Source organism: Mirounga angustirostris, unplaced genomic scaffold (assembly GCF_029215605.1).
Source record: "Mirounga angustirostris isolate CCGP_5_RB_7025 unplaced genomic scaffold, mMirAng1.0.hap1 SCAF_14, whole genome shotgun sequence".
Classification (NCBI taxonomy): domain Eukaryota; kingdom Metazoa; phylum Chordata; class Mammalia; order Carnivora; family Phocidae; genus Mirounga; species Mirounga angustirostris.
In genome coordinates this window covers 18,387,332-18,401,105 of record NW_026991722.1, presented here as the reverse complement: position 1 = coordinate 18,401,105, position 13,774 = coordinate 18,387,332, and the positions used below count along the sequence as shown (strand labels likewise).

The 13,774-nt window shown below is 37.8% G+C and overlaps 2 protein-coding genes and 1 non-coding gene across 6 annotated transcripts in view; 2 read left to right on the top strand and 1 right to left on the bottom strand.

Annotated features, from left to right (window-relative positions):
- The window catches only part of TXNL1 (thioredoxin like 1), a 33,260-nt gene extending 20,629 nt beyond the window's left edge, over positions 1–12,631 (bottom strand). Inside the window, exons 1-2 of one of the 3 annotated variants that reach the window (XM_045886647.1) lie at positions 12,355–12,631; positions 1,635–1,731 (exon numbers count right to left, since the gene is read on the bottom strand). In XM_045886647.1, the coding sequence (XP_045742603.1) occupies positions 1,635–1,731; positions 12,355–12,452 (195 nt within the window). In that variant the 5' untranslated portion in view covers positions 12,453–12,631. The remainder of the gene's footprint in view (positions 1–1,634; positions 1,732–12,354) is intronic. The other 2 variants (XM_064578845.1, XM_045886646.3) reach the window with 2 other exon arrangements.
- LOC123853301 (U6 spliceosomal RNA) lies at positions 9,832–9,936 on the top strand. The gene has a single exon (XR_006793085.1). It is a non-coding gene; the product is annotated as a U6 spliceosomal RNA (small nuclear RNA).
- Positions 12,632–12,690: 59 nt separating the features above from the next.
- WDR7 (WD repeat domain 7) overlaps positions 12,691–13,774 on the top strand; it is a 359,672-nt gene continuing 358,588 nt past the window's right edge. For both annotated transcript variants that reach the window (XM_045886644.3, XM_045886643.3), the window contains exon 1: positions 12,691–12,867. The gene's annotated coding sequence lies outside the window, so the exon portion shown is untranslated. The remainder of the gene's footprint in view (positions 12,868–13,774) is intronic.

Below are 13,774 nucleotides of genomic sequence, written 5' to 3'. Positions count from 1 at the left end.
TCCACAATATTATAAAACTAAGTACTGAGTGGAAATTAGCTACTTAACCACTGACTCATGACTTAAACTTTTCATAAGTATAAAGGAAAGAGTTAAAGCAAACGTGTCATCTTGCATATTCAAATACTATAAAAAGGTACCACTACATTGTTTAAAGAAAAATAACCATCAAGTTTACACACAGATGTCTTCTCTAAACCTCAAAAATTAAAAAACAAAAAAAAAAACATGACTGACGTTTTAGAACAGTAGTGTCCAAAAGAAATATAAGACATAAATGTGGTGTATATATATAATCTTAAGTTGCCAGTATCCACAATAAAAAAGTACAGAGGGCGCCTGGGTGGCTCAGATGGTTAAGCGCCTGCCTTCGGCTCAGGTCATGATCCCAGGGTCCTGGGATCGAGTCCCGCATCGGGCTCCCTGCTCCTTGGGAGCCTGCTTCTCCCTCTGCCTCTCTCTCTCTCTGTCTCTCATGAATGAATAAATAAAATCTTAAAAAATAAATAAATAAATAAATAAAAAAGTACAGAGAAACAACTGAAGTCAATTTTAATGCTATATTTTAGTAATCCAATATTTGCACTTTCAACAGTCAGTGTAGAACATCAATGACATATTTTACATTTTTTTTTCATGCTAAGCCTTCAAAATCCTATGTGTATTCGACACTTACAGCACTCCTCAATTTGGATTTGCCACATTTCAAGTGTGCAATAACCACATGCTGCTAGTGGCTACCATCCTGGACAACAAAGCTCCAGAACAAAGCTCCTGAGCAGAGACAGGAACACTAAAATAAGGGCCAGTGATGCGAGCCCAGTAGTATGTGACAGAAGTACTAAGCAATATTATAGGGTTTAAACCAAACCCCAGTGCTCGCTTTGGCAGCACCTATACTAAACCGAACCCCAAACTACTCACTACAAACTATTATAACATTTAAAAATTCTTTTCACACTCAGAATGTATCGAAGACAAAACTTCACCAAAAAGAGGAGGTACACAGCTATTCCTTAATCAGAACTAAAGACTACATTTTTAGTGCTGGAAGGAACCTTCACAAATTTTTCCCATTAACTCCTCCTCCATATTTCCACATATGCAAACACAGAATTGTCACAGAGTCATTCCTACTAAGTAATCAGGGCAATCTCCCCACAACACTGTGGCTCAATCGACAGTAATTAACACTTTCAGGTTTCTGCTGAGTGTGCAGCTTTGAAGCTAATATTACAAATTGATCAATTCAAATCAAACTATAACCAAGAATTCTCTGCCATGGCTTTCAAATCAAACAATGCCTCAGCAGTAAAAGATAATATTCTCGATTTGCAGAAGATAAACAAAAAAAATGTAAAAAAAGGACTTCCAGGTGACTGATTTAGTTGAACAGCTTATCAGTTTTACATCAGAAAGATATGAATATCAACAAATTCAGAAGCAATTAATATTGAACTACCCTTTTTAACTAATGTAGCCACAATGACATTTGTAGTAATTCAGGTCCATATAACATTTTCCCATCTTCAAAGAAGTACTATGTGCATAAAGAGAGAAACAAACGAAGGATGATAACAGTGTTGAATTTCAAACCAATGTAAATTTTTTTTTAAAGGACTCCTTTCCCTTACCTGACACTGATGTACATCAACTTCCAAGAAAACTGCCTGTGGATACTTATTACTCATAGAACTGAATGCTGGGGCAATCCTTAAACACGGTCCACACCTGTGAGAAAGGTAAAATACATGCTTGGTAAAAAAAAAAAAAAGAAAGAAAGAAAAAAAAAAACCCCACCAAAAACTGTATTAATTTATACTCTAAAGAATTTGTTAATTAAAATATGAAATTAAACAAAATCTGATCATCCTAGCTGCAGTCTTTCTAGTCTTTTCCACTAGATTTAGATATACTTGCATCAATACCACATTGTCTTAATGACTACAGATTTATATTAAGTTTTAAAGTCTAATAATGTTAAGTCTTCTGGCTTTGTTCTCACTGAGAAAAATTAAAGATGGAAATAAAAGGAGGAATATACTATGCTTATAAACTGGAAAACTCAACAGTGTCAAGATGTCAATTCTCCTAAATTTGATCTTTAGAGTAAATGTAAAATCCCAGTAGGTTTTCTTGCAGAAGTTAACAAGTTTAAATTCTAAAGTTTATAGGGAAATACCAAAGATAACCCAAGCCATTTTGAGGTTCAAAGCTGAGAAAATTAATTACTGAATATTAAGAACAATCACAAAGCTTTATAAATTAAGAGTGTACAGTATTGGTACAAGGACAAACAAACTGACCAAGATAAAAGAACAGGTCCAGAAACAAACCTATCCTCCACAGAGTAACCTGATTTATCAAGCATTTGACACAGCAGTGCAGTGGGGAAAGGGTGGTCTTTTCAATAAGCAGTGCAGTGTCAACAGGATACTCACATGGGAAGATACGCGTCTTGGCCCCTATACCTCACACCATACACACAACCAATTCCACATGGATTACATATCTCAATCTAAAGGTGAAACAGTAACAGTTTTAAGAAAAAATACAAAGGATACTTTCAAAACTTTGGAGTAAGCAAAGATTTCTTAAAACACAAAAAACACCAAAGAAAAGAGGAAATAATTGATATACTGGAATATACTTGATAAACTGGAAAATATTAAGACCTTTTGTTCATCCAGATACCATTTAGAGAGTGAAAAGACCCCACAGAGTGGTAAAAAATATATATATATCTGTAAAACATATCGAAAGGCTTACACTGCTAATATGTGAAGAATTCCTACAAATCAGTAAGAACAAGACTGACACCCAAAAGGAAAATGGGTAAACTCTTAAATCAGTACATGACAAATGAGGTTATCCTAACAGTCAATAAATATGAAAAAATACCTCACACTTCATTAGTCACTAGGGAAAAGCCAGGGAAATGCAAATTAAAACTACTCCCACCAGGGGCACCTGGGTGGCTCAGTCGTTAGGCGTCTGCCTTCGGCTCGGGTCGTGATCCCGGGGTCCTGGGACTGAGCCCCACACTGGGCTCCCTGCTCAGTGGGAAGCCTGCTTCTCCCTCTCCCACTCCCCTTGCTTGTGTTCCCTCTCTCGCTGTGTCTCTCTCTGTCAAATAAATAAACAAAATCTTTAAAAAAAAAAAAAAAAAAAAAAACTACTCCCACCAAAATAGCTAAAATAAAAAAGAACAAAGTATTACCAAGAATGAGAAGCAACTGAATTGTTAGTGACTGTGCAAACTTTAGGAATACAACCACTGTAGGGGTAAAGAAAAGAAACTGGCATATCTGCTACACAAAGACCTATGCCTACCTCATGAGCATGTCTGAAGTATATAAACAACAGAAATGTCTACATAGGTTTGCCTTAGGGCACTTGAAAAAATATTGGTAGTAGTAATATTTCTAAGAACCAAAAGTAGAGACTACTCAAATTCTATCAACACAGAATGAGTAAATTAATTGCAGTTACTCCTACTGTGGAATACTATACAACAATGAAAATGACTGATGTCAAACGTCATGCAAAAACATTGATTAACCTCACAAATAATACTGAGAAAAGTAGTACGTTATATGATTCCATCTATGCACAGCTCAAATACAGGCAAAACAAATCAATGGTACTATAGACAAAGGTTACCTTTCTGAGAGTTAAAGACAGGATAGGGTCATGAGAGATATCAAAAAGCTAGTTATGTTCTATTTGTCCAGAAGCTCATTACATGGGCATGTGTGTTCAGTTTATGAAAATTAATTAAGCTATACATTTGTAATTGTGTATTATGTTGTATCTCAATAAAAATTTAGAGAAAACCTTGGCAATAGCAGAGAGGAGCACAAGGAAAAGCAAGTTCTGAAGTACGAGATGTTCAAACTCACAAATGTTCATCCTCAAGCTGCGATTGTCTCTCCGGTCTTAAAATTTTAATCAGTATATTCATCCCATGCCATCCTTAAGCCTCACACCAAAAAAGCTAAGAAAATAAGCAATTAAGTTCTTTAATATTAAACTTGGTGCTTCTGAAAGTAGATTTTTGGATCTAACAATCCTCAAAAGTCCTGAGACCAATTTGAAACAAACATTTAGAGTCACTAAACCTATGTTTAGTTTAGCAAAATACTTTGAGTTATCAGTAAGTCTTAAACATTATGGATGGGAGTACCAACTGTTATATCCTTTCTGAAGGGCCATTAATCATGATCTGTCAATTTTAAATGAACACAACCCAAGATTCAACAATCTCATTTGCATACATCTACCCTACCTAACACTCATTTTCGCAATACATATAACAAAGTTCAATTCAATGTTTCTAACGGTAAAAAACTAGAAACAATCTAAATGGCAGCAACAGAAAAATAGTTTAAAATGTTATGACACATTCATACCAGGGGATAAGGATAATTTGTAAATTTGTACTGTTTAAAAGAAAACTAAGTCTCATAATAAAATTCTCTATTACTACATTATAAAGGTGTGGGTATATACACATGTTAGGTATGTCACACAATAATCAGTTAATTACTTCTGTAAAGTAGGACTGGAAAAGGAAGAGAGTTTAGGAAAGACTTTTAAATTATTCATACTTCTGTATCCTTTGTTTTTTTTTTTTAGGATGAACAGGTGCCTTTATTTTAAAATATTAAATAACTTGAGACTAGAGAATTTAACATTAACTGCATTTAAACGGGTGTCCCAAATGAAGCACAGCTATTTATGCTACACCACAACACATTCACTCCTGAAAAAAATCTCCCTTCTGCAGAAGTATGTATTCAAAATAAGACTTACAGGAAAAATCAGACTGAGGCAAACGATTTAAACCTATACAACTTTGTAAAAACATCCTTAAGACAAAACAGTAACGTACTCAGGAAATACTTGGACAGTTGGGCAGGTGGCTCGGACTAGAGGTTACCTCAGCAAATATTTAAAATGAATAAAAACAATGGAAGTGCCTTTTCAGGTACTATGACAACTGAGCCACGGGGCTGTGGGAGGAAGTTCAGTACCAACCATGAAGCCCTCTATGGAGCAAGTGCTCCTGTTAAACTGGAGTAACTCTCTCAAAACAAACGCGGAAGGGAGCTTGCCTGTATCGCTGAGGGGTTTCTTCTTCCTGCTAAAGGATCTATTTCTATTTCTGTTCCTCACTATCTAGGAAAAACAGAATATGAACCAACACAACTTCCACATCATACTGAGATCATCACTCTATTCACCAGGCATGTATGAGCTAATCAGTGTTAAAAAAAAAAAATTTCTTGTAGCTAAAATAACTGTACTAAACTGTTCCCTTTCAAATTTTAACCTTATCTAGATCCTCTGTTTAATTTTAGTTAGCCATCACAGGTTGTAACTTTAGTCAAAAATCAAAGTAAGTCCTAGAACAAAGAAGCAGAAATAAATACAGCAGCATACTTTCACACTATAATCATTCAAATGAATTGATTAGTTATTTTAAGATGTTTGCCTGCTTAACATTAGCATTTAAGAATAAATTTAAATTTCCATTATTAGCTGCGCTCATGAGCAAGTCACCTGATTTCTCCATACAAAATGAGAAGGAACTAGATTCTCTAGCACCTTTCTCATATCTAAAATATTATGCCCCAGGGACATCTGGGTGACACAGTCGGTTAAGAGTCCAACTCCGGGACACCTGGATGGCTCAGTCGTTAAGCGTCTGCCTTCGGCTCAGGTCATGATCCCAGGGTCCTGGGATCAAGCCCCGCGTTGGGCTCCCCGCTCAGTGGGAAGCCTGCTTCTCCCTCTCTCTCTCCCCCTGCTTGGGTTCCCTCTCTCGCTGTCTCTCTCTGTCAAATAAATAAATAAAATCTTAAAAAAAAAAAAAAAAAAGAGTCCAACTCTTGATTTCAGCTCAGGTCCTGATCTCATGGTCATGCGATCAAGCCATGTGTTGGGCTCCACGCTCAGCGCAGGGTCTGCCTGAGTCTCTCTCCCTCTGCCCCTCTCCCCGCTCCTCAAATAAATAAATAAATAAATAAATCTTTAAAATATGCCCCAAATATGCCTGAATTTCAGGATCACACTTTTTTCTCTTGTGCAACCCTTGATTCACAGCCCTTAAATAATATACAGTCACAGAGCCTCTGAACTTGTAAAAGTGACCACAGTTCATCTAGTCCTGAGGTTTAAAAAAGAAAAAAAAGTTATTTTTCTATCTCTGAACCTCTCTTTGACAGAAAGGTTACCTGTTAAATCTAATATGTAAAATGGATACGTAAGAAGGATTCTGACTCATGCTTTTTGAGAAAAACACAGCAGACAACTCTCCAGCTTTCTGCAATACATAAAGAATCAAACCCACAAAACTAAAACTTTAAAACTGACCTAACCTAACACAATTATTGGATAAGTAAGAACTGAAGACTGGAAAACTTAAATGACTTGCCCAAGATCAGGCACTCTAGTCAATGGCAGGGCCATAACAGAACAGTTAACTCCTAATCCAATCCAATCCAAGCGTTCTTTGAAAGCACCAAGTTAGGTTCATATGTAAGATTTTTGTTTACAGTCATAATATAAATACATTTTACTTAACGAACTTGCCGCTCTTCACTATTTGCTAAAGTATTTAGTGCTCTGCCTTGAGCAATAAGATGTGTAAACACATTGATGATAAATGGTAAGGAAAATGTATGTGCTTTCTGAAGAGATATTTTAAAAGTCTGTTTTTCCATAGGGCACAACTTTAAAGTAGGTAATGTCTAGATTAATTATATTTTAATTAGGGCAGGCATAATCATAATTGGTCCTATTAATAACACAAAATGGCTAGCATTCATTGAGCATTTACCGTATGTTATACAATTTACAAAACCCTTAAATTCATTTAAGCCCTACAATTCCTCATTTCAAAGTCAAGAACAATGAAGTACAGTGCTAGAATTTGATCACAAAACCCAACTCTTAACAGCTATTCCCAAAACCCCAAAACAGTGGCCTACACACTGCTTTTTGTTATTTCTAAATTAATTGCCAAGATTAAAACTATTTATATGCTCTCTAAAAAAATCCAGACAGATACCATTTTGTGAAGTTCAAATTCAGGCAAAACTAATCTGTAGTGTTAGAATTCAAGAATGAGAAGAAAGTGTGGCAGGGGATGGGGGGGGAAATCTTGATCTACATGTTGGTTAAAACAATGTATACACAAATGATTTGTCTACATTTCTACAGGCATGTCATACTTCAATTAAAAAGTATACTTTTAAGAAAAATTCTCTATGTTCTCTGAGGCCTCACCATGTGCTAGTTATCTTAAAGCTACTACCTACCTCTCTCATTATCTGCCTGGTCCCTATGGACTACTGAACCTGCTATCTCTGTAATTCAGTCTGCAGCAATGGTGCATCATATAATTAATAACATATGTACACATATATACGTATATATACTTATACATATATACATATGTGTGTTTATGTGTGTGTATATATATATATGATGTGTTATCTGAACAAGCTACCATAACCATTAGAACTCAACATCCTAATATACACTAACATTCTTCCCGGATGGTAACACCTAACCAACTACAAATAGGACCTACTTTAACAAAACTGAATATATGGTAAATACATCTATAAAAATGATACATTCACAAATTAAAGATAAAAATCATACTCCATATAATTTCACTTATATGTGGAATCTAAACAAACGCACAAATCAAAAACCAGAAACAGACTCATAAATACAGAAAACAAACTGGTGGTGGTGGGGTGGGGATTGGTGAAGGGATCAAGAGGTACAAACTTCCAGTTATAAAAAAAGTCATGGGGATGAAAAGTACAGCATATGGAATATGGTCAATAATACTGTAATAACTGTGTATGGTAAAAGATGGTAACTACACTTATGCTGAGCATTTCGTAAACTATATAACTTAAATCACTATGTTGTACCCTGTAACAAAATATTGTATGCCAAGTATACTTCAATTAAAAAACAATCATTCATACTAAGTTTTATGGGGAAGAAAATGTATATTCTTTCAGCACTGGGGCTTACCCACCAGTGATAACAACAAAACTGGCATTGCTTATTAATCAATCACTAAATGAATCTGAGTTTACTTAAAATGAGTAACAGTTTGGAAATAACAGTTACAAAAACATGTTACCACAGTATATAATTCACATATATAATTTCATTCTCTAAACAACAGTTAGGTTACATGTTACTATTTCCATTTTACAGGTAGAGAAAAGAATATCAGAGAGTGAACTGAACTGTCCTAAGTTATAAGATTAGTTTGCAAGCAGCTCTAACTAACTTTTTAGTTAGATACTTATTTAAAAATGTCAGGCTCTATGCAATATAGAGATGAACCTGCATTTCCTTTCTACTTAGGCTGAGAAGAACAAGAACAGCACTTTATAATCCAAACTGCATTCAGCAATGGGACCTTAAGTTATTTAACCTGTGATTCAACATCGTCATTTGTAAAATGGGGATAATTTCAAAGATTATTTTGAGGATTGAATAAGTCAATATAAATGTTTAAACAAGTCTCTTACAAAAGTAAGTAATATGTAAATGTTGACTGTTTTAATTGTTAAAAAAAATTAAATACCAGAGAAGGGTGCCAAGACCATTCACTGGGGAAAAGACAGTTTTTTCAACAAATGGTGCTGGGAAAACTGGATATCAACATACAAAAGAATGAAGGTGGACCTTTACACCATATACAAAAATTAACTCAAAATGGGTAAAAGACCTAAATTTGAAAGTTAAAATTACAAAATTATTTGATGAAAACATAGGGGTTAACTCTTCATGACACTGGATTTGACAACAATTTCTGGGAAATGACACTAAAAGCACAAACAACAAAAGATAAATTGGACTTCACCAAAATTTAAAGACTTGAGCATCAAAGAACACTATCGAGGAAGTGAAAGGCAACCACTGGGAGAAAATATAAATCATGTATCAGATAAGGAATACCCAAAATATATAAAGAACTCCTACAATTCAGTAACAAAAAACAAGTCATTCAAAATGAGCAAAGGACTTGAACAGACATTTCTCCAAGGAAGATAAATGACCAATAAGCACAAGAAAATATGCCCAACTTCATTAGTCATTAAGGAAATGCAAACCAAAACCACCAGACCACTTCAGACCCATTTAGGATGGCTATTAAAATATAAAAAATGTTGGCAGGTATGTGGAAAATTAGAACTCTCCTGCACTGCTGGTGGGAATGCAAAATGGCGCAACCACATTCCACTCCCAGGTATATACCCGAAAGAACTGAAAGCAGGGACTCAAAGAACTCCTTGCACACCAATGCTGATAGCAGTATTACTCAAAATAGCTAAAAGGTGGAAACAACTCAAATGTCCATCAACAGATGAATAAGCAATATATGGTGTATACATACAATGAAATATTATTTAGCTTGAAAAAGGAAATTCTGACACATGCTGCAACATGGATGAACCTTGAAAACATTATGCTAAGTGAAATAAGCCAGAAACCAAAGGACAAATATTACATAATTCCACTTAAATGAGGTACCAAGATTAGGCAAATTAATCCATAAAGACAAAAAGAAGTTACCAGGGGTGGGAGGTTGGGGGGTACTGGGAGTTCTTGTTTAATGGGTAATTACTGGTTAATGCTTTTACCTGAGATAATGAAAAAATTCTAGGAAATAGTGGTGACGTTGGTACAACATTGTGAATGTACTTAATGCCACTGAATTATACATTTAAAAATGGCTAAAATGATAAATTTCATGTTACATATATTTTACTACAATTAAAAAACTGAGTGCTCGCTTTGGCAGCACATATTACTAAAATTGGAACAATACAGAGATGAGCATGGCCCCAGTGCAAGGATGACATGCAAATTCATGAAGCGTTCCATATTTAAAAAGAAAAAAAAAACCTGAAAATACTGGAGAGCCACTGAAGATCCTTAAACAGTGACAATCTGCATAACATTTTATTAAAATTAATAGACAGGTTAGGTATAACATTGAAGTGGAAAAAAAGGAGTAAGACTCAAAGTAGGGTTGGAAAGGAAACAGCTGCTGGAGAAAATCATGTTCTTGGCCTAAAATGGGACATTAACTTTGATCTAAGAGGTTTCCTACATGGTCTTCTGGATATAGTTGTTTGAGGGTCTAATACTGATACCCAGTTACCCCAGAGGGGTCACACTGACATAGTTTGTGTAGGAATACTAATGGCCAAAATGTTAAAGAACTTCAAGGTAAATATAATCTTATCAGATTTATAAATGTTAGCTATAAATATGCTTTTGAACTTAAAAGTTCTCTAAATTCATTTTCTTTGTGCTGTTTTTCCAAAAAAAATTAAATTTTCATTGCATCAAAATACCTTTTTAAAAGTAAACAACACAGTGCTTTACCAATCAATGTCTGCAGTTGTTTATGGTTAAATGTTGCCTCATTGTTAATGGAAGTGTTTCCTTAATAGCAAAGTTTCCCTACTTTTCTCACTTCAATTAATAAATTATTTATCACTGTCATCTGTGCTGCTATGATAAGGGAAAAGAGTATTTTATTGGGGGACGAAAGTCTATACACTCCTACAAATTAGAATTAGAAAAGTGAATTAAAAATGAGATTCATTGTTAAAATCATCTCTTTTCCAACTTTGGCCTAGGTACTTAACAAATGTACAGGTATCCCTCCATATTAAAAATATCGACATCACAAAACTGCCAAATGTGGGAGGGCACATTTATAGAATTTTGACATTCCTTTTAGACATATCCTTATAATGAAATTTTTATCTTCTTCAATTTAGTAAATATGAAAGTCCACACGTCAAATGGGTACTCTATGCCACCCTAGAAAATGCAGTATACTGTCCCTTTTCAATTCTGTATAAAAGAGGTTGGTGCAGGATTAAGTCCTTAATTGTTTTTATCTTATCTGCATCCCCCAAGCACTAAAACTATCTAATCCTAATGCCACCACTTATACACTCAACATTTATTGAATCACATTCAGGAGCCCTTAATCACTTTTTACCCTGATTAAAAATACTGCCTTATGTTTATATAGTTACCTGGACAATTAAATGTGATACATAAATAGTGATACCTGTAGTAGATTTCTCCAGGTTAGTTTAAATGTAAATAACTCCGGGGGTCAAGATAAATCAAATGGAGACCTTTAATCCTTCTAAGTTAGAAGATACTGACATACACAAGGGAAGGTCAATAAATACACACAGTCGCTGAAATCTTGGTTCCGAAGGCCTAGTTCCAACCTGTCACTCTTACAGAGGTACACTGCACACTCAAAATAGAAAATCCACCAGCTCTGGGCGCCTGGGTGGCTCAGTTGGTTAAGCGACTGCCTTCGGCTCAGGTCATGATCCTGGAGTTCCGGGATCGAGTCCCGCATCGGGCTCCCTGCTCGGCAGGGGGTCTGCTTCTCCCTCTGACCCTCTTCCCTCTCATGCTCTCCGTCTCTCATTCTCTCTCTCACAAATAAATAAAAAAAAAAAAAAAGAAAATCCACCAGCTCTGCGACCAATAAATTATGTTGAGATTTACCAAAGTCAGTTAAGCATCGTTCAAGATCTCTGTCCTCTTAAACCATCAAGTCAAAAATGGAGTCTATTTGGCCAAACCCAGATGCTTGGATATCTATATTGTATATATACTCGCTCTTCATTCCTGTGATCAGATGCAGTCGCACACATAACGGAGCCTAAGTTACAAAGTTACTAACCAAACGAATAACAAAACCATTAAGAAAATTAAAAAGCACTCGGACCCAACATTAATTTAAAATGCATTAAATGAGCCTCGGGACTAAGCACTACGTGGATTAGTTGAATAGTCCCAACTGAATTTCCTAAAGGTCTTACAGAAATGCGGGTGGTGAAGAAAGCCCAAGTGTTCGGTAAATTAAGATTTCAGGGTTTCTAACATGCAAGTGACAGCTGGCTCCCCGAAACGAATGGGACGGGTGAAAGCAGGGGCGGCTGTAGGAAGACTCCGACAGACCAGAAGGAAGAGAAGTGGGCCACCCCCACGTCCAGAGCTCGTCCGAGGATGCAGACGGGGCGGGAGGCGATCTCCTAGGCTAGGGAACGCGGATGGCCAGGCCTTCGTGCCCCCCAGAGACGCCCTTGTGCACCACCGGGGGCTCACACCCAAGAGCGGAGGCCTAACTGGGCAGCGGCCTGGGGCTGCGGCCAGCGCCGGACGTTCCGCAGCAAGAGATCGCAAGGGAGTCGCGACCCGGAAAAAGTGAAGGGAGAGCAGGGACTGACAGACAGCGCCCGCAGGGCTCGCGCCTGGCCTCACCCTCGCATGGTGAACTTGACCACGGCGAGTCTGGAGCCCGCGCCGCTCAGCTCCGGCTGGAAATCTGGGTCGCTCCCGACCGGCTTCACTCCCACCATTCTCAGCCCGGCAGGGCGGCCGCGACGCCACCGGCTTCAAAACTGAAGAAGACTCGGGAGAGGAAGGGGAGAGGCTCGGAAAGGCCAAGGCCTGAACACAGGAGGTACCGACCGCAGCGTCTTCTCCGGGACTCTCAGTGCCGAGTCACGCCAGGGAGCCGAGCGGCCGAGGGGGTGGGGACGGGAGGGGGGAGGGGAAGGGAGAGGCGAGGGAAGGAAAGGCGTGCGGCACCCAGCAGCCACCGCGCGACAGGGCCGCCGGCGCTTGCGCACGTTAGCGTCATTTCCGCGTCGTCCGTTTTGGCTCCCACCACCCAATCCTAAGACGCGACCCCTGGCTCCACCCTCGACCGAGGAGGCCCCACTCCGGCTGGAGCGGCGCAGGCGCGGAAGAGTAGCAGTCACAAGCTCAGACGTGAGTGCGTTTCGGGAGTTCGTGTGTTCCTCCGCTGTTCCAAGATTCGCGGCTTCTACCGAGTTTTCTGGGGTGGGAAAGTAAAAAGGAGATCCGTTTTTCCCCGAGGCTTGTGGCTAAGGTTTTTACCCCAGTGCTGGAAGGATTACTTTGTCTCACATTCGGGGCAGATCGCCACGCTAGACAAAAAGAGACTTTAGGTACATTGATTTACGGATCTCTTGATAAAAGGGTGCTTTCTCTCTGCATTCATCCACAAAATATCATGCACCTGTTTTTAAGTTGTGCCTGAAAAAAAATGAAAGCACCATCCTTCCTTTAGAAACACAGTCTAGTGATAGACGTCAGCAATAGAATAACAAGTATGCAAAGGAAACGGTGGGGACAAATGAGACAGGAGGATGGGGCAGGGTAGACTTGCTAGAAATTGTGGCCCCTGAGCTGGATCTTGACAGAAGAGAGCCAAATGGTGAGAGGTGACAGGAGTATTACAGGCAGAAGAACCAGCAGTACCGATTCGTGGTTGGGGAGGGCTGATGATAATAATAATAATAATAGTTAATACATTATGCGATAGACAAGATACATGCTCTTTGTGTATATTAGCTCGTTTAATCCTCACAACAACCCTGTGAAGTAGGTTCTGTTATTTCACGGTTAGACGAATTTTCCCTAGTTCACACACCTAGTAAGAAATCAAATCAGCATTCAAGTTGAGGTAGTCTAACACCAGTGTGTTCTTTTAAAAAGTCAGGCTACTTGACAAATGATTTGCTTTTGGATTTAGCTGGGGTGATGAAACTGAAGAGGAAGATAGAGGTCTGATCAGGACTAGCTTAAGAAATTTGTATTTTAACATGAATGCAATGGAGTAATCACTGTAGGGCAATTTTTTTTTTTTTTTTAA